Consider the following 20,037-nt stretch of genomic DNA (forward strand, 5'->3'; position numbering starts at 1 on the left):
GGTCCCCGCGGGCTCAGCCTCTGGGAAGAGCTGCCCGAAGGGGGGTGTTACCCCATCTCCGGGACTGGACTACAACCCCCGGCGTGCAGCGGGCAGGGCGGGGCCGCCGCCGCGCCGCCGCTGCCGCCGAGCTCGGCTGGGGCCGGAGCCGAAGAGAGCGGAGCAGAGCGCGCTCCCCGCCTGGTGAGTGGGGACGGGATACGGACGGACCGGGGGGACACACGCGGGGAACCCAGCGACCGGCTAGGGCAGGAGTCTGTGCCTCCCCTGCGAGCGCGGGCTGAGGGTCACCGGCTCCGGGCCTTGCTGCTCCGGGCGGGGGGCGCCGCCGGGGCCCGAGCGGGGCCGCGGGTCTGTCGAGTCACCCTCGGCGAAGCGCCTGCTCCGGGGGTTTCTGGCTGCCAGAGTATGGCGGCTTTGCCTGGAGGGAAAGGACACCCTTCAGCATCCTCCCCCAGGCCGTGGGAGAAGCATCGACCCCCTGCAGCATCCTCGGCCGAGTGGGAACTTCAGCCCACGCGGACCCACCGGCCTGTCCCTCCAAGCTCCTACCCACGGGCCACAGGGCGGCCTTTCCTCCCCTTCCCCAGAAATATTTACAGAGGATTCATAGCACAAGCACAGAGTTTAAATAGCCCAGAAGCAAGGACTGAGCTGGGCAGAAAGTCTGTAGATGTTCTCTAGGAATAAAAACCATATTTCCTTGAAAAGAGATTTCCCGTGGTCATGTAGATTCCTGCAAAATTCTGCCAGGTTGTGAGGGTAGATCTCCTCCAGCTTAGAGGCACTGGGATGAGATTTGGACTTTCCAGCCCCCAAGGGCTGTGATGTTGGAAACACTAGATCTTCAGATCCAAAAGCTTCTGAGACATCATCTCCTGCTGGTTGTCACCCTGGGGTGCACTGGAAGGGGCCAGTCCTGCTTTTCCTGTTGACACAGTATTTCTGCTGCACACAGGTCATTCCTGTTGAGCCCAGCCTTGCCCTTTACCCAGGAGCACGTGCACAGCTGCTCTTGCAGAGCTTGCAGAAATTAGGTTTGGAAATCAGGAAGTGAGCCATGACAATGGGTCTCATGTCCACAGAAAGGCAGATGCTGCTGTGAGGCTGCAGCTCCTCAGCCCCAAAGCCAGGGTCCAGTCCCCCATCCGACAGCAGTTGTGTCCTCTCCCTCGATTTGAGGGACAAGAGGTGAGTTGTGCTGGATCTCTGCTGGTGTGTGTGTGCTGTGACCCCCTCAAGCTAAGACCCTCAGTTCCCCTGTGCCCCCACCTGATGCCCAGGTTGTCCCTTGTTAATATAATTTAACACTCCACAGTGTCATTCTTCATCCCCTTGTAGGAGTAGGGAAGTGCCTGACTCCTGTGTTGCTGCATTCCAGCCTGTTTGCTGCCCTTCCTGCCTGATGGAGCCAGCGCTGGCGGAGGACGCTCCTCGAGGTGCCCGGCTGAGCCTGGTGCAGGACCACTAGTGGGACGTGGATGAGGAGGGACACCTGAGGAGGGACAATGGCTCAGGGCACTGGGAGCATCAACAGTGACTACAAGGATTGGGAGTGGAACGACGATGCTGGTGAACGGGCCAGGCTCCTGCAGAGCCCTAGTGTGGAGACGGTGTCCAAAACTTCAGAGAGCCAAGGAAATGGTCTGGGGACCACGTCAGCTCTGGGAGCTGTCTTCATTGTGGTCAACGCTGCCCTCGGGGCTGGGCTGCTCAACTTCCCTGCTGCCTTCAGCATGGCTGGTGGCGTGGCTGCAGGCATCACCCTGCAGATGGTGAGAGAGTGGGGGAGGGACAGTCTCCTATCCCACCCTGGGAGGGTGCATGGGAGGAACATGTGGTGCTCCAGAAAGGGCTTGGGGAGGACCAGACTCCTAGGAAGCAGCTCTTTTGGGTAAGGTGCACCAGAGATGCTCAGTGTATTCAGGGGTGGCTCCCTGGGGTGGCTCAGGTGACTTTGCCGTGTTATTGGCTCAGTGTTCTCTCCCTGTCTCTCACCCGTCCCAGTGCATGCTGATCTTCATCATTGGAGGCTTGGTCATCCTGGCGTACTGCTCACAGGCCAGCAATGAGCGCACCTACCAGGAGGTTGTGTGGGCTGTCTGTGGGAAGGTGCCTGGTGTGCTGTGCGAGGTGGCCATCGCTGTCTACACCTTCGGCACCTGCATCGCCTTCCTCATCATCATTGGGGACCAGGAGGACAAGAGTAAGAGCGGCCCATGGAGCAAATAGTAATCAGTTGTTGAGTTGTTGTCCCTTCAGCTGGAAGGGCCAACCTGACCATCTTGGTTGTCCCCACAGTCATAGCTGCGCTGGTGAAGGAGCCTGAGGAAGTTGGGAGCAGCCGCTGGTACACAGACCGCAAGTTCACCATCAGCATCACTGCCTTCCTCCTCATCCTGCCCCTCTCCATCCCCAAAGAGATTGGCTTCCAGAAATATGCCAGGTGGGTGGGAAGAACCCTCTGGGGCTGGGAGTTGGGGTGGGCCAGCCAGCACAGTTGCAGAGGACAGGGACTGGAAAAGCTGTAGTTCTAGTGCCATATCTGCCCACTCACCATCTGCCTTCCCATGCCTCAGTTTCTCCATCTGTGAAGCAGAGGAGCAGCTGAGCACCGTGCAGCCACAGTGTCGTACTTCAGGGCTTGTGTCCCTCCCTTCTGCATGGTGGAGGAAGCAGGGAATGCTGCTTTCAACTACATTGTCTCCTATCTTTGGAGTTGGCAATCCAGCAGAAAGGAGAGCCAGTAAGTGTCCCTAGGTTGGGTGGTCTGCAGGCCAGCCCTGCTCCACCAAGAATCTTGGTGTGACCTGGCTGCTGGAGCTGGACTAGGGGCACCAAGGAGTGTCACTGCTTCAACACTCACCTCCTTCTCCAGCCCAAAACCCAAGTCTGCAGGTTTGCCACTCACAGAAGCATGGGATAACCCCCAAATGCAACAGAATTGTGTTGGCGCCTGCTTGGGGGACAGCAGGTGACATTTCCTGGCATATTCCCATGGGAAGGGAGAGCAAAAATGGATCTGATAGGCAGGAGGGGGGTAGCCTGGGCTGTGCAGGGCAGAAGATGGGGATGGAGAAGCTGGGAGGAGAGACGCTGCCTGAAGTGGGGAGGCAGAGCACTCACAGCCTCCTATCCCCTCTCACAGCTCCCTCAGTGTGGTTGGCACATGGTATGTCACAGCAGTCATTATCATCAAGTACATCTGGCCTGACAAGGAGCTGGTGCCTGTGGAGATCCCCACCAGGTGAGAGCAAGTGCCATCACAGCACTGCAGAGCCAGGCAGGGCTGTGGGAGCAAGGGCTGCAAAGGCTGGGGATGAATCTTTCATCAGTCCCATCCCTGGGACTCTGCATATTGCTGCCAGAAGCTCCCAAGTGCCTGCACCTCTGCATGTTTCAGAGGAGCAGGTGGTGAAGAGGAGGAAAAGGACCTCCTAAAGGTCCCCATGGCTCCATCACAGGTTTTGATCAGCACTGATTGGCTTTTACCTCTGACATATCCAGGCCCTGGATTCCCTGTGCAGTGCTTGTGCTTACCCAGCAACAAGGGCTGTGTCTATATTTGGATGATTTTGGTTATTTCCTTGGTCAGCACAACCACTGTGGCTTACTCCCTTCCTCACAGTATATATTTTTGGATCCAGTGCAGGAGTATTACTTTTGTATGCTCAGGTTTGGCTGTTTCTGTCTCAGTGAAAGGCCCTGGTCTTCAGGCAGTACCAGGTCCCAGAAAACCTCATTCCATGCAATGATCATTCTGGGTGGGGGGATGCAGTAATGGCAAAGACACTGAGCACTCCCAGCTCATCCTCCCCTGGGGCACTGGATGGGGGTCACAGGGGATTCTGGTCTGACTGATGGGTGTTTCTCTCCTGCCAGCCCCTCCACCTGGACAGCTGTCTTCAATGCCATGCCCACCATCTGCTTTGGGTTTCAGGTAAGGCCAAGAGCTTGGCGCTCCTCTTCCATCCTGTGGTTGCTCGGGTGGCAGACTGAAACCCTGCCTGTGTGATTGTCTTGGTGATTGGCTAAAACCCTGCCCGTGTGCACACTGCACAGCTGTGCAAGGAAGCTGAAGCCTTTTTAACATCTCACCACCACTGGATAGAGATGGATCCATTTTACCCAAACTAGGACATACAGAGCAGCCTATCCCCCCCCTTCCCTTCTCTAGTGACAAACCTGGGGGGTCACAGTATCACAACAAATGCAGAATATCATGAGTAGGATGCCATGTTCATGGTTCAGCCCATCATGTATCCCCACTGTCTCTGTGTCCTGGCAGTGCCATGTGAGCAGCGTGCCCGTCTTTAACAGCATGAAGCAGCCTGAGGTGAAGACTTGGGGGGCAGTGGTGACCGCAGCCATGGTGATTGCTCTCTTTGTCTACACAGGCACTGGTAAGTGAGGGGACACCATGTGGGTATGGCACAGTCCTTGGAGTGGCTGTGAGCTGTGAGGGCAGGGACCCCTGGTCAGCAAGGGTCAGAGGGAAAAGGGAGGAGAGTCCATCGAACACTTCTGCAATGTGCCCTGTGCCATATCCATCCAAGTCTGGTCCTTCAAACAGATATTCAGGAGATTTGTCTCTGTTCCTGCTGACTGCTTCCTTCCTGGCAGGCATCTGTGGCTTCCTAACCTTTGGAGCTGGCGTGGAGCAGGATGTCTTGATGTCCTACCCTTCCAATGACATCCCTGTTGCCCTCGCCCGGGCTTTCATCATCCTCTGTGTGCTGACATCCTACCCCATCCTGCACTTCTGTGGCCGGTGAGCACTGGGAGAGGTGGGGCTGGTGTGGGAAGAAGGAGCAGCACGAGGAAAGCCCTCTCTCCTGGGTCTGTGCCCACAGGGCTGTCTTGGAGGGTCTGTGGCTCCGCTATACCGGGATAACAGTGGAGGAGGATGTGGTTCGGGAGCGGAGGAGACGCCTGCTTCAGACCATCAGCTGGTTCCTCCTGACACTCCTTTTGGCTCTTTTCATCCCTGATATTGGCAAAGTCATCTCTGTCATTGGGGGCTTGGCCGCCTGCTTCATCTTTGTCTTCCCAGGTAGGGCATCCTGGGATGCTCAGGGGCTGACAAAGGTCTCATGGCCTTGTGTCTCAAACAGGGAGGGGCAGGATGGAAACACAGGAATCAAGAGATTTTTAGAGGAGGACAAAAATGTAGTGTGAGGCCAGTCAGCAGCCCAACTGTTTTGGCTGGACTTGGTGCTCTATAATAGGGAGTGCTCCCTGTTTTATGGAGTGTATGTTCAGTCCTCAGTGGACAGTCCTCACCTGGTTCTAATTTGCCCCTCCTGCCTTTCAGGGCTCTGCTTGATTCAAGCCAAGCTCTCCGAGATCCAAGAAACCCGGGCAATCAGGTAATTGAAATGTGCTTCCCCTCTCCCCCATTCCCCTGTGGATATTGGGGTGGAGGACCCCTCTAAATATGCCCTGTCCTCCTGCATCCACAGCTGGTGGGCCCAGGTCAGCTATGGGGTGTTCATGGTCACCCTTGGAGCCTTCATCTTTGGACAGACCACTGCCAATGCCATCTTCGTGGATCTTACAGCCTGAATCCTCCAGGCTGGACTGCACTGCTGCTGCTGAGGGAATGGAGATTTCCCCTAGGACCAAAGGGAAGTGGGAAGAAAACATGTTAGTGTGTTGGGAAGATCTAAGAGAGCCGTTGTGACTTGGGGCTTGGCTGAACAAGCCCTGTGGTGGTTTGTATCTCATTGTCTTAAGGCACCAGGCAGTCAGGCTTATCTCAGCCCTGGCTCCCTGGTGAAGCCAGAGCAACACTACAAGGGGACCTGCAAGCTCTTTCTGCCCATTGGGGTAGACATCACTCCCTTAGACATCACTAAGGAGTCGTGGTTGGCGTTTGCAAAGCCATGCTGCTCTAATCTGTGTACCCTTGTGCTGGTGGAGCTCCTCTCCACAGCTAAAACTCCTTCTCCCAACTTTGGAGAAGCAGTGTTCTGCATAAAAGAAAATAGTAATCATGTTTATCAGACAGGGAGACACCCCCATAGTCCTATTCTGTCTCAATGTTTGGTTTGAACTCTGGTTTCCTGCCAGTCTCCTGCCCCTACTCTCACATCTCCCTCTGCTGGGGGATTGCACTTCGTGTTACAAAGGGTTGCCTTCGGCCTGTTTGGGATTTTTCTTTTGAGGATCAGAATGACCTTGGGGTAGGGACATGCCAGTGCAATGTTTTCCTTGCCAGGGGTTGCTCACTCAGTAGAGAAGCTGCTATGATTGCATCAACCTACTGAAGCCACTACAACAGGGCAAAGCTCTTCTCCAGATTTACAATCCTGTTCTTCCAGGTGTCCAGGAAATGGTACTGGGCCAGGTTTTAAGGGATGCTTTTGGGATAAAGCAGTCAATATTAATTTGTTTTATATTGTTCTCTTGGTCATTTACACTCTTTATGGCTGGTGTTGCTCTGGGCTGTCCCTCTGTTGCCTGTCTGGATTATAGTTTCATTCCTGGTTTTTTTTGGTTGAGCAGTTACCCCAGCTGCAGATTTGGTTGGGGGCGTTAAACCTCAACACCGAAGTTTTCTTGTTCTGTCTTTGAGCTTCTTTTTATCTTGTTTGTTTTCTAAAACCCTCGGGAAAGGAGAAATTCAGGTGTAGCTGTTGATGCATCTATGATGAGGGTTCAGCCCAGATTTGTGCAAAACCTGGCCCTGCAGCTCCTGCATCTTCTGGAAGCAGTACAGGCTGTGGTGGGAAGGAGAACCATGGCTTGTGCTCCTGTACTTCTCAGCATGTCCCACTGCAACCAGTGCTGCAGGGGGGGCAACAGCACGTGGGTGCTTCCCCACGTGGAAACATTTGGTCTTTCCTTACTAGCACAGCGTGTAAATGGAGACCTCCCCATTGCTGCTTGGGACAAGGAGACCCAGATGGAGGAGGAAGAAAAGCCCCAAGCACAGCAGGAATGTTTGAGGGGTGCTGTGAAGGCACAGATCCCTCCTGCCTCTTCCAAGGGATCTCTAGCATCTGTGCCCCCATCTTTTGACAAAACCAGGCTCCACCAAACCCCCACTTGTATGGCATCAACTATGTCCCAAGCCCCTTTGCCAGGCTCCTGCCTGTGAGCAGGAGCTGGAGCTTGGGGACCCTTTGGCACAAAGAAGATGTCCAGTTGTCCTGGATGTGGGGAGCACTGACCCACCTCCCACAGAGCCCAGCAGAGAAGCTCAGCAGATGCCAATGCCAAAATGCCTTCCAGTGCCCACCCTGCATGAAGATGAAAAGGTTTGATACCTGGTGGGTGTTGTGGCCCTGGCTTTCCTGAAGATGTGCTAGGCATGAGGACGTCACTCGGCCGAGGTGGAGGAGGACACAGTGTCTCATGTCACCTGGGAAACACCTAGGCTCCCTTGGTGCTCCCGCAGTGTCCCTGTGGCTCAGGGCAGGGCAGGTCCGGAGGTGGCTGTTCCTGTTTGCCTTACTGCTCCCGTTTACAAACACTGGCCTTTTAACATGTATTTTGTACATGCAGAAAGTGGAGGGTACTTAATAAAAGTGACATTGTGATGCGTGTGTCAGGCTAGCACTAAGTGGTTTCTGTGGGAGATGCTCCCGGGTGGGATACAGGATGAAGCCATATCCTGAAATGCCATCCCAGCTCTCCGAGCTTTGGGATGGATGGTGTGGAACTGGCAAGTCCCACCGCCTTCCTCAGGCCCTCATCCTCCGAGGTATCTTCGCGCCCAGAGCCGGGGGATGCCAGAGGAGGGTCTGTGGGCTCCGGTCCCGATGTGGCACCCCAGTGTCGACGCCGGGTCCGGCAGGCGGGTGTGGTGTGGCTGAGACGGGCGGGAAGGAACTGAAGGGAGTTTCCTCTTCGGGACTGAAGCTGACCATCCGGGAGGGTGCAAACAGAGAGAGGATTTCCTTAGAAAGGAAAAACCCGCCCCTGGAGCGTGCGGGGCCCAGGCCGGGCGCTCTGACAGACCCACAACCACCGCGCTGTGGGGAAACAGCGCCTGGGCCGTACCAAGGCAGCGCGGGGGAGGGGACATCAATTCATGGGCCTGTACCACGGCGCTGCACGGGGTGGGGAACCGTTCCTGGGGTTGTACCACCGTCGGGGGGGGATGGAAACAGCGAGGGGAGGGGTAACGGGGCGGACCGCACCACTCGGAGAGGGCTACCCCCCCCCCGCCATGACTCCGCGCGCCCTTTGGCACCGCCCGCCACTTCCCCTTCCCGCCCCGCCTCCGCGCGACGGCCCTCGCTCATTGGCCGGCCTCGGCAGCGCGGGTTGGCCATTGGGGCGCACGCGCAGGCCGAGAGGTCTAAGGAGCTCTGATTGGCTGAGAGAGTAGGAAGGATTTCGTCCCCTCCCGGCCAATGGCGCGCGGCTCAGGCTCCGCGCGGAGGGCGGCAGGATGCCCTCCCCCGAGGTCTCACGGCGCTGATTGGTCAGCTCCACGCGGCCCCGCTCTCTGATTGGGCGAGAGCTCCTCGGCGGGGGCGCGGCTGCTCCGCGCGCATTCCGCCCCTCCGCTCCCCCCGCGTCCTCCCCCCGCGAGAGGACGGGGGAGGGGAAAGGCCGCGGCGCGAGCGCGCGACCCCATCCGCCATTTTGTATCGGAACGGCGGCGGCGCGAGAGAAGCGCGCGAGCGGCCCCGGCCCGGCCCTCACGACACCGCCGAGGTGGGAGCGCCGCCCGCCCGGCCCCGGGGGGGCCCTGGGTGGCTGTGGGGGCACCGCGGGCTTCGGGGCGGGGGGAGTGGCGGTGGGGACGGGGCCGGAGGCGGCGGGGCCGGGCCGACTTGCGCTGGGGGCAGTGGGGCCGGCGAAGGCACCCGCCTGGCCGGGCCGCCCTCCGGGGTGTGCTAAAGGCAGCGGCGGGACCCGCGGCCCTCTCGCCCCGCACTCCTCGGTCCTGCGGCCCCCCCTGAGCGACAGAGGGACCTCCGCAGGGTCCGGGGCGGGAGCCGCGGGTGTTCCCGGTTCGGTGGCGGGGCAGGTGGCGGCGGCAGCGTCGCGAGGTGGCGGGGAAACCGCCAGCTCTGGAGCTGTGCTCATTCCCCCCCCTGCGCTTGTGTAACGCCGGTGGTGACAGGTGGAGCTTTGAGGACTCCGGGCCGGGCTTGCCCCGGCCGGGCTCGGCCTCCGTAGGAGATCGGTGTTGTTGTGACTTGCCCGCAGAAAATACGGAAAAAGTGAGCTGTAGTAAATAATCCGGTGACATAACCTTCTTGCAGACCACAGAAGAAAAATCCTTCTCAGTGCTGTCTTCCAGTTAAGAAAACGCTGACCAGTAAAATGGCCTTGTATAATTCTGAACTAGAAATAGCAACAGTTGGGTGTTTCGACAGATGCTGTATCGGTACAAGAGCTTCTTTACAATAGTTTTCTAACTTGGATTAGTACTATTTGCTCCTTATACAGAAAGGCCAGTGAGTACTCAGAGTTTAATTTCAATAAACCACAAACAGTTTGGACTGTATTTTCGACAGAAGTGAGGTAATAACTGAAAATACAACACTAGTCTGTTGGTACATCGTGTACTCAGATTTCTGAATCCCACTTGTTGCACGGCAACTGCTCTCAGAAACTTTTTTTCAAGCAGGTAACAAAACAGGTGTGACTCTGACAAGTCACTCTTAGTGTACCCAAATGATTGCTGTTTCAAAGGTAACTACTTTGGCATTGGCTTAAAGTTATGGGCAGGATGAGTCCAGATGGGGTGACTCTTGTAAACAGGAAACAAACTTAGTTAGCAGTAGACTGGTCTGTCCTTTCTATGTTTGTTATTTAGGTTTTTTCGGCCCTTTTAAGTTCACTCTTAACTGTTGTTGTTGTTGGCCTGGTGTCTCCAAACCAAACTCACAGCCGGTTTGCTGCCTACTTGTGTCTCTTTGGAGAAACACCAACACCTTGTTCTGTTTATCCTGTATAGTGTTCCTAGGTTTTTGATTTATGCTGAAATGGCCACAGGTGTTCAGCTGAGTAAGTGGAAGAGAAACTGTGGAAACATAACTTAGCAAAAGGGGACAGTAATGTTTTGTTGTCCCCATGATGGGACATAACTAAATCATGTTGGGAATTGTTATCATTGAGAATCATGGTTGAGGCCATCACTATTTTATCCACATTTCCCTTTTTTTCTGTGCACATCCCTGATGTATGAATTCTACAGTTTTCCTTTGACTTTTCAAGTAGCATTTAGCTGTTTTAAAACACATTTTGGATGGTAAAAAACCAAGAGGCATTTGATAACAAGTTTCTCCTTTTCTTCTCTCCAGCAGAAACTTTATTCTGCAGTGCTTGTCTGAAGGAGAACTGGGAAGTGAGAGTTTCTTGGTTTGTTTTTTTAACAGTCCAGGTTGAGAATGTGAAAGTCCTGAAGCGGCCATGTCATGTTTGATGCATATCTCATGTGTTTGAGGTGGATTCCAAACTGCAGCTTCACTGGCCTGAGTGTATAGGAACAACATAGGTGCTCAGTTCAGCCACCCTCAGTAAACTCAAGTCACTGTGTCTAATCATCTTTGTGACTTCCAGTTTACTGGAATTAGGTGCAGCTTTGCAGTGTATGGAATGTTCAGGTGTCTTTTCTATTTGTAAACACCTGAGTTTGAACTGCTCAAATGAATTGGGAGCTTATTTTACTGCTAATCTGACTTCCACTCTGGGTTTTTTTTTTCTCAGTAGGTTTCAAAGTGGTAGACATCCTGAAATACAGAGTATAGTATGATTCAAAACCATCTTTCTGCCTTGGATTGCTCCCAGTGTTGGCCTTCAGAGAGGTGTGGTGTTTTGTTCCATTTTTTGTATTTGATTATGGGTTTAAAAAGAGGGTAAGGGACTGTTCTGGAAAGCAGCTTTAGCAGTGGTCCCTTTAGCATGTTCTATGCGATGTTTTGTGACAGGAGTTTAGAACCTAATCAGCAAACACTTGCTGCTTGTGTCACTTGATCTGTTTTATCCTCCACATGCAGCACGTGTGCCCTGAAATCACACAACTCTTGACAACCAGTGGGAATAGTTACTTCTGCAGACTTCTGAAAAAAGATCCAAAGTTATCTTAAAGTAATTTTGAAATTACTTTCTTAGTAAGTTTCTGAATTTGTGGAAGATTTCAGGTTTGTCAACTTCAGTATCAAGGCTTAGTTACTTTCTAGTGATTTCTGGTTAGTAGGAAGTGTCTTTGGTCACACCTGATGGGTGGTTTCGTATTGGCCCTCTCTACTTTGTAATTTTTGGATTCTTGCCTGAAATTTTATTGCATTTACATTTTAATACAACAGAACTCTGCTCTTGAAAAAATATCCACTGAAAAGAGATGCCAGATGTTTTTTGCTGATGGGCTGTTGTTTTCCTTAGGAAGTGTTCAGAGTGTGTAATGCTGTAGAATTTGGTAAATATTTTTTATCTCTTTAAAATGAGTTGTGTTGCACAATATAAAATAATATTGTAGGAGCTTCTGAGTCCCATGCTGGGTATTTTAATCCATTACTGTATCATAGGATCTGTGACTGAAAGTAGTTAATTTTGCCAGATAATCCAATTTTTTTTAATCAGCTCCCTGTAGCTGAGGCCTGATTTGTCTGAACGTGGTAGGTTTGTCCCATGGACTGAAAGCTTCCTGAATTGTTGAGGCCAGTGTAAGGAGATTCACTCCCACTAAGGATGTATGGATCTAAAAATAAAGTCTGCTTCACATAGCATTCATAGCTTCCTTAATCAGTGCTGTAGTAATTGAATTTTAGCCTTGCACTGAATGACCAAAGAGGTACCTGTGCAGTTCTGCTTTGCAGGCAAGGCTCCCTGGGTTATTCTGTACTCTCCTGAGTCGGGTTGCATGGTTTGTACCTCTGAAGTGGGGTTAATGTTGTGTCCGTGGGAGCTGTCAGGGTTGCTGTGTGTCGGGACACACGTGGTGCAAACCATATGTTTAGAAGATAAGTAGGAAGCTGTTACCTCAGCTATTGTGTTCCTTCCTTGAGTCTGTGTTTGCTCAGGCTCTTCCTTGAGAGGCTTCCTTGAAAGGAAAAATCCCATTTTGCCTCCAGCTTGGATTGGCCAGTGGCACTGCCAGATTTTGCAGTTGGAAGGTGGCAAAGCTTGTTTTGCTTCTCTGCAATCAAAGCATTCCCTGCTTTTTTGGGAGGCAGGAGAGATGCTAATAGGAGGGTGGGATGGTCAGTGTTTGTGCAGTGTTTGTGCTCTGCAGGGTGTTGTATGGCAGGGAGGCTTGAGCCCAGCTTGAGAATTTCAGTACTAAAACCCCTGGGTTTTAGGTGGAGTGGGTGTGGTTGCTGTGCTGCTTGTATTGGTATGAGGAAAAATGCCCAGACACATGTGGTTTTTCTTCCTAGGGGACTGAAAGACAAACTATGAAATTCTGTTACTGCCTTAAAAATGGATCAAGTTGAAATTTTGTGTTATGTCCTGTAGGCAGTTCAAACAACCTATGAGTTCTCCAGGCTGGTTGCTGTAATCTGGGGCTCTGATGGGACTGAGCTCGCCTTGATGAGTGCTGGTTTTAGTAAGTGCAACTACCGTGCTGAGGTCTGTGTGCTTGACTTTTAACAAACGCTTTTCACAAGCTTTGTATTGATCATGGATGTTAAGCCCTGCCAGTAAGATTGTTTTGGAAGGCGTGTATTTGCCAAACCCAGTGACATTTTCTAGGTTATTCCAAAAGAGGAATTTAAAGGTTATTAAATTAAAAAATCAGGTATTGTACTACTGAGAAATCTTCTTAAACTTTTGTGCCAGTCCTGCCTTCTAGATGTTCCACAGTCAGTGGCCTTTAAAATCTTTGTATATAAAGGCAATGAATTCTAGCTTGTCAGATGTACTAAAAAGAAGTGGAAGTTTTGTGTGATTCTGCAGTTTTAGATGTGCCCTGAAATTCTTTCAGAGACCAACTGCCTTGTCACTCATGCTTTCAGTATTACTGCTTGAAAATTTGTTCTTTGTGAGATGTAACTTTTATTGCATAAGAAGGATCTTGCATACCTTCATTGAGTAGTCAGGGTTTTCTGTGGCATAAGGAAAGTCTGGAAGTCAGTTGATGTGACTTTTCTTACAAATAATTTACCCATATATTTGTAACATAATAAACTTTTTCAAAGAACAGAATGGTCTTCAGTGCCTTTGGTAGGGTTTGTTGCTCCTGATGTTTGAAGTGTAGGCAGATGTTAAATAAGGCACGGTTCCAGTGTAAGGCCCGGCGTGCCGGGCTGTGCTGCTGCAGGAATGCTCCCTGCACTGGTTTGCCCTCAGTTCCGCGTGCCAGGCAAACACATCACCCGAGCCATCCATTTCCATGGTGAGGCAGGAATCGTGTGCTGGTGGTTTTTACCATGGAGCCAAGACAGCAGAGCAGTAGTTTTTGTTCTGAAAAGGGGATCTTCAGACTCCTGGCATGAAGCCCAGTTACCTTTGTGTTTTGATCAGGTAGAGCTTCCAAGCAGTGACTCTCCGGCTTGATTCTGCCTCTGTTAGTGCACAGTGCTGCTTCTCAGAGCAGCCTGGGGCTTCGTTCGAGGCTCCTCACACTATTGGATATGCAGGACTTGCTTTGGGATGCATTTTTGTCACACTGGCAATCTGTAATTTAACAGATGAGATGTCAAGTGCCAAGTTTTGTGTTGTCATAGAAATTTATTAAGCTGGCAAGCTCTGCTGTTGTAGCTCACTGGAAAGCTGTTTCAGTATAAGCCAAATGTTAGGGTTAGTTTATTGCAGTTCTTTGTGTGTTGCTCATTCACAATTGCTTGTTTTGGTGTAAGGGTTGAGGCAATACTGCCTGCATGTACTGAGGCAAAATATAGCAGAGGTAAAAGTGCATTTTCGATATTAATTTATGATCAATGCTTTGAATGATTCCGACCTCTGTTGCTCTGTGGTCCTATTCATTATTCATCTCATTTTCTTCTTTCTCACGGTGCTGAAAATCATTCTTCTGACTGAGCTGTTTTCTGGCTCTTTCAGACTGCAAAATGCAGAAACAAAAGTGGTCAGGTAGTGTAAAAACAACTGAACTTGTGTTGTAAAAGCTTAATACTACTTCATTTTCCTTGTGAACATAGTTATGTGACATTGCTACAGAACTTAAATCTAATTTAATACTGTTTTCCAGGTGCCATGTTTCAGAACAGACAAAGACAACTGAGAAAAAAGAGCTGAAGCAAGTAACACAGAAACAGATACAGGCTCATTGGGGGAAAAAAAATTGACCTGTCTCTGAGGTGACTAAAGGGGAATAATGGTGATTTTGCGCCGGGCTCGGCCGCCTGCTTCCGCCCCAACCAGCAATGAATCTTGACTCGCTCTCGCTGGCCTTGTCTCAAATCAGCTACCTGGTGGACAATTTAACCAAGAAAAACTACCGAGCCAGCCAGCAGGAAATACAGCATGTAAGTAAAGTGATACAGTGCTACAAAATAGAGTTTCTCTTCTCGTTTGTATTTGTGCTCTGGTGTGCTCTGATGTTTGTTACTGTTTGCTTTTTCTGTGGTGTTGGAAATTGCAGGGTGTGTCTGATACTTCTGCTGGTTCATTTGCCAAGTCACGAGATACAGCTCAGAGCTGAGTCCAGTATTAACTTTGTAGTTGAGTATCAGGATTAGCTGCTGCTCCTGAAGGGTGGTATGAAAAGCTTTCCTAACTTCTCCAGGTCAAATCTTTCCACTTTTGGGCGTTCAGTAGAACAGTGATTGGGAAAGGAAGGCAAACATATATATTCAGTGTTCAGAGTTGTTGCACTGAAAGCCTGAGTATGTTGTAATTTACCTCTGAACGCTCTCTCCTCCTGTGATGGAAGTTTTTTTTCCTCTTTTCATTCAGTGACTCATGGCTTGGTCGTGAAGCCAAGATGACTGTCTTGGCCTTGGGTGTTCAGATGGCAGGCAGAGTAACTGCATGTTGAGACCAAAATATTTGTGATTTGAGCAAGAATTCTGTTTTAATTGACCTTTCTAAACATAGCTCTGACTTGCAGGGTGGACTGAAAAGCATTATCTGCAGAGGAGTGCTTAGGAGGAAGTGAATGCTACTGAGCTAGTTTTAGAAACTGGTTTAGTTCAGTTCCCAGTAGACAGCTGGGACTTATCTTGATTTTTTTTCCTGCAGCAGTGCAATCTTGCAGCAATTTGAATCAGATTAGAAGGCCAGAAGGCTTAAGCAATGAGTTTCTGTAACATTTGATGTCTTTAAAAGTGCATTCATTGCTTATCTTGAGGTGAGAGGAGAGTGATTTCAGCAGTACTGGCTTCTTTAAATGTAAGATGGAATAGGTCTGGTAACTTTCTCATGTTTTTGCAATTTCAGTACTCCAGGGGCTCATTTGGGATCATGGTGTCCTTTTGATCGCTGTTAGTTTCAACAGATGGTTTTTGCAGGAAGGTGTGACTGAAGCCTGCCTTGATTTGGGAGAAGATATGGTTGATCTGCCATTCACTTGGAGCATAGCTCTCTAGACCAGGGGTAGATTGTTCCTTACCCTTCCGCCAGGCCTCTCAGCCTCACTGTGGTGAGAGGGGTGAGAGACTGGGGCCTGGTCTGTGGAAATCACTGGGTTGTGTATGGTTATAAGGCAGATCTAGAATTTCAACGCTAAATTCCTAAAATTTTAATCCCTTATTGTCTTTAAATTTTATTTTCCTGGTATTGCTTTACTTTTGTGGTTGCTGCTACAATATTTCTTTAGTTGAAGAGAATATATGTGCTGTAACTCTGTCGTGTGGCACACTGCTTGGGGTAAATTTTTAGCATGATTCACTCAATTTTACAAAGTTTCCATCTCAGCGTGTAGAGTTGTGGAAATTCATACTTGGAGTTGTTCTTGTCTCAACAGACCAATATGACACTTATATTTAGATACATCACTCAAGTGTAAGAGTGGCAAAGCTAGAGGAATTAATTTCTGTTTAAATGTGCTATCAGTAGTCATTTAATATAGCTAATGCTTTAAAAAATAGAATATATGTTTAAAAACCTCAAAAATATTTTATGCATTTGTCAGACACAAATTCTAAACCATGGCTTCATCTGAAGTGAGTTTTTGTGGTCTCCTTCTCCTAAGTGCTACGGAGAGCCTGGTTGGAGAGGGAGAAAGGGCTTTATGGATGAGTTTCTCTAGGAAAGTGAAGCTTCTTGAGTCTAGAAAAACAGAGTTATATTTTGTCTACTCCTGTGTTTGCCCAAACACGTTACCTGATAAATCCAAATACGTGTGGTTCACGCTTTATCCTAAGTCACAGGCTGGTTGGGGTTAGAAAGAGCCTTTGGAGGTAATCTGATCCAACCTCCTGCTCAAACAGTGGTTCAGAGTGGGTTGCCCAGGAATACAGTGTGGGCAGCTCTTGGGTACCAACATGGATGAAGACTCCACTGCCTTTCTGGGCAGCCCCTGTCAGTGCTTGGTCCCCCCTGCAGTAAAAAAAAAAAAGTATTTTTGATCTGATTTTATGACTTGATACACTGTCATGTAAATGTATCAAGGCTGCCAATACAAAGGTTGTTTTCAGCTCTTTCTTCTGGAAAACTGGCAATTCTCATTCCCCATTTCGTGGAAGAGCTTTTTTGTCAATGTAGTTAGCGTTGAAATATGATACACTGCACTTTAGCCTTCTCTTCCCTTCTTTCCTGTATGTTACATTTTCAAATTGTTGTCCTTTGGAAGATACTTCAGTGCAAGGAAGCAATCTACTTCTGATGTAGGCAGATTGTGTGGATGGCTTTAGTATGAACCGTTTTCTTTGGCATCTGTTTGCTTTGATGAAACCCGGTCACAGCACCAGGCCTTAAATTGATCCAGCTTTATGTCAGTCTTGTTAGCACATCCAAATCTTTGTATTTGTTTGGGATTGCCTAAGCAAACTGCCTGTTTTCTGAACCTGAGCTAGGGAGTAGAATTTGCTGTCAATTCTGGTTTGCTGCCTTTTGCACCAATTTGAGCATCTTCCTGATCCTGGGGTATGGCTGTCAGCACAGCTGGGCTGTTTACTCTGGGCTGACATACCACAGGCATATATATTAGAGCCTTTGGTCAAGAAGCAGAGCTAGATTTGACTTGGAAGTTTCTTTCCAGCAGGACAAAACTTGGCAGCCACTGGAATCAGCAGGCTCTGAGGGAAAGGGAAGCACAGTGTCAGATAACAGTAGAAAAATGGGGATGAAAACAGTCAAACATCAGAGCCGGGGCAGACAGAGCCTCAAGCAACCCTGTTTGTCTCTTTGCACAAAGAAACTATTGGCAAACAAGGACTTTCATGACAGATGAAGCAGTGGACTTAGTGGAGGCAGTCAGAGCAGAGGCAGAGCTGCAGGTTTGTGCTGGGAAATTTGTGTCTCTCCTGCAGCTAGAAAAGGGAAAACAGTGAGAAAAATGTTGCCAGGAGATGACAGTTGGATCTGTTATTAGCTGCTACTGTTTGTCCAAAGAGGCAAGCTGCTGTTGACTGGCTTCACATTCCTGACAGTATGGATTCTATTAAAGACATGCTGTCCACTTAGCTGGGGTGTAAGAAAAGGAGCAAGTTCTGAAACAGTCTGGAGCTATTTTAGACAACAAGCTGATGAGCTGGTCTGTAGCCAAGAGTTAAGGTAAATGGGAGAGGATACAAACAAAAATGTAATATTGTAAAGATACAGTAATGAGAGAGAGGTGTTGTCAGCAAATGCAGATTACCCATTGCACAGCTGCTGTCCCAAGGCTGTGTTCTTGCAGAGTTAGGCACTGCACCTGTGGGAAAAAAACGGAAAAGTGAGGCCATGGACCATGTGTATTCTGGGCTGCTTTGGTGGCAGAATCCTGAGGGTGACTTAAAAGCCCCTTTTTACTTAGCTTTATAAGAATACCACCTCTGAAATGCATGGCTTCTGTGTCAGTGACTTGTTTCTAGATTCTCTTTGTTTATACTTCTTATTTGCAAATAGGGTTAATGATGTGGTTTCTAGGTTACTGATTAAATGGAACTTTTGTAGCAGTTTTGTTGAAACTGTAGATGATTTAACTACTAGCAGTACTGCTGTATCCATAGTACTAGACCGAGATCCTGCTCTGTAATGACTGTTTGCTGTCTTTTGATGCTTTTTTCCAGATTGTGAATAGGCACGGTCCGGAGGCAGACAGGCATTTACTACGCTGTCTATTCTCGCACGTGGATTTCAGTGGCGATGGTAAAAGCAGTGGCAAAGATTTTCATCAGGTACACTTTGCACCAATGCATCTGTCTATTAGTTTTGATTGTTAAAAATCTGCACTGGGATTTCATCCAGGTCAAGCACAAAGGCAGGTTAGAAGCAGTAGCTTCAGACAAACTTCTTTTCTGGTTTTACGGCCTTTCAACTGCAAGCACTTTTTGCCAGTCCTCAAATCAGAAGATAATTGTTGATATCTGACTTACAATCTCTTGATCTGGAAAAAAACAGGTTGCATCACTACACATGCTCCTTTTACCACAAGCAGTGCTCTAGTTTGAAAGCCTTTCTGTGTATCTTGAGAGTTTGTCTGAATCCATTAACTGACATTTATGGTGCTATATCTATTGAATGTTTTCATCCTTAAGCAATTTTGCTGCAGGCTTTTTAGCTCCTAACCATGAATCAAATACTCTGAGTTGTCTACTGCAATGTGTGAGGATATTTACAGAAAGCAAAACATTGCGCATATGATGGAGAATGTTTCATCACTTTGTCAATCTTAAAAGCCAAGCAAACCTGAAGAAACTTGAATGAAAAGAAGCTAGTTGATGTTAGAGAGAATTTGGGCCCTTAAATAAGAACTTCATCTTTTTGTTTTTCTGTACACAGTGCACAGTAGTTTATTTTTATTTTCCTGTTACAAAACTGTGGGTTTTCAAGTTATCTTATTTTTTTCAGACTCAATTTCTGATCCAGGAGTGTGCGTCGCTGATTACAAAACCAAACTTTATCTCGACGCTGTCGTACGCCATTGACAATCCCTTGCACTATCAGAAGGTTTGTGTCAGAAACTGCACTGAATTGGTCTCTAGGAAACCAGCTGGTTTTCCCTTGTAGTAAAATTTTTAAAAACTTAGCTTGCCTGGTTGGTGTGGGTTTTTTTGTGTTTTTTTGTTAAACTAAGCAAGCTTGTAAATCACTCAGAATGACTGCAAACTTAATGCTTTATCTAATGTTGGTGCTTCATGGCTCGTTTATGGCACCAGAACCAGAACAAATCATCAGTGCTTCTGTTTCTTTCAGTATGAAAGCCATGATAGTGGTTTAACAGCGGGATATATGGAAGTAACTTTTAGATGAGATGTGTCCAAAAGTAGTTGGAAAGCTGTTTAGCCCTAGAAGCTTTGTATTAACCTGCAGCAGAATGGTTACTAATATTCCAAGCTTGCAAATAGACTTTAGATAGTCTGACACATTGCAAATGAGATTAATCCCCAAACAACTTTCATGTTATTCTTCTTACCTGTTTCAGAGTCTAAAGCCTTCACCCCATTTATTTGCCCAATTGAGTAAAGTCATCAAATTAAGTAAAGTTCAAGAGGTAGGTGAATGGTTATTTCAAAAATACTTTAACCTTTTTTTTTTTTTTTTAACTTAGCTAGTTAGAAAGGATGAGGTCCCTTACTATGATGTTTGTTTTTGTTTGTAGGTGATTTTTGGTCTGGCCTTACTGAACTCGTTCAGCTCAGATCTGCGAGGTTTTGGTAAGTTTTCTGAAGTACTACAGCAGGGCCAGCCTTTTTCAGCAGTGTGCTGTTAGATGGATACCTGCCTGACCTGATCTTGCAATTGGTGGTGCCATTGGGAGGGGCAATAGATAACACAGTCATCTTGTGTGAGGTTAAAGGACCATTTCATGTGTGACTGGCTTGATAATGAATCAAATTGGGGTATTGTCATATCTTAACTTGTAGTTGTCCATTAATATTTGAGTTCTCAGGTACAAGATTTCTGTTTAAATCTGAACTGTTGTGGCTTGTGGTAAACAAACTCAAATTAAGAGAACGGTACCTAGCTAAATTAATCCCATGTTAAAGCAGAATCCCAGGTTTTGACTCAATAACCTCTTGTGTT

The 20,037-nt window shown here is 48.6% G+C and overlaps 2 protein-coding genes across 12 annotated transcripts in view; both read left to right on the forward strand.

Moving 5' to 3' along the window:
- Positions 1 to 86: 86 nt before the first annotated feature.
- On the forward strand, positions 87 to 7,550 carry SLC38A7 (solute carrier family 38 member 7). Of its 4 annotated transcripts, none has more exons than XM_063410358.1 (12): positions 91 to 183; positions 1,086 to 1,191; positions 1,342 to 1,775; positions 2,008 to 2,206; positions 2,302 to 2,446; positions 3,149 to 3,247; positions 3,883 to 3,940; positions 4,289 to 4,403; positions 4,624 to 4,771; positions 4,854 to 5,053; positions 5,315 to 5,369; positions 5,463 to 7,550. In XM_063410358.1, the coding sequence occupies exons 3-12, from the start codon at positions 1,509 to 1,511 to the stop codon at positions 5,563 to 5,565; spliced, it is 1,389 nt and encodes a 462-aa protein (XP_063266428.1). In that variant the 5' UTR covers positions 91 to 183; positions 1,086 to 1,191; positions 1,342 to 1,508; the 3' UTR covers positions 5,566 to 7,550. The 4 variants fall into 4 exon arrangements, with proteins under 4 accessions (XP_063266429.1, XP_063266428.1, XP_063266431.1 ...); XM_063410361.1 differs by having other exon boundaries at positions 1,382 to 1,775; XM_063410359.1 differs by lacking the exon at positions 1,086 to 1,191 and having other exon boundaries at positions 87 to 183; positions 1,382 to 1,775.
- A 972-nt stretch (positions 7,551 to 8,522) lies between these two features.
- The window catches only part of CNOT1 (CCR4-NOT transcription complex subunit 1), a 53,891-nt gene continuing 42,376 nt past the window's right edge, over positions 8,523 to 20,037 (forward strand). For all 8 annotated transcript variants that reach the window (XM_063410970.1, XM_063410974.1, XM_063410972.1 and 5 more), the window contains exons 1-6: positions 8,523 to 8,670; positions 14,117 to 14,393; positions 18,081 to 18,188; positions 18,862 to 18,960; positions 19,436 to 19,504; positions 19,613 to 19,667. In XM_063410970.1, the coding sequence (XP_063267040.1) occupies positions 14,292 to 14,393; positions 18,081 to 18,188; positions 18,862 to 18,960; positions 19,436 to 19,504; positions 19,613 to 19,667 (433 nt within the window). In that variant the 5' untranslated portion in view covers positions 8,523 to 8,670; positions 14,117 to 14,291. The remainder of the gene's footprint in view (positions 8,671 to 14,116; positions 14,394 to 18,080; positions 18,189 to 18,861; positions 18,961 to 19,435; positions 19,505 to 19,612; positions 19,668 to 20,037) is intronic.

This window comes from Prinia subflava, chromosome 13 (assembly GCF_021018805.1).
Source record: "Prinia subflava isolate CZ2003 ecotype Zambia chromosome 13, Cam_Psub_1.2, whole genome shotgun sequence".
Classification (NCBI taxonomy): Eukaryota; Metazoa; Chordata; class Aves; order Passeriformes; family Cisticolidae; genus Prinia; species Prinia subflava.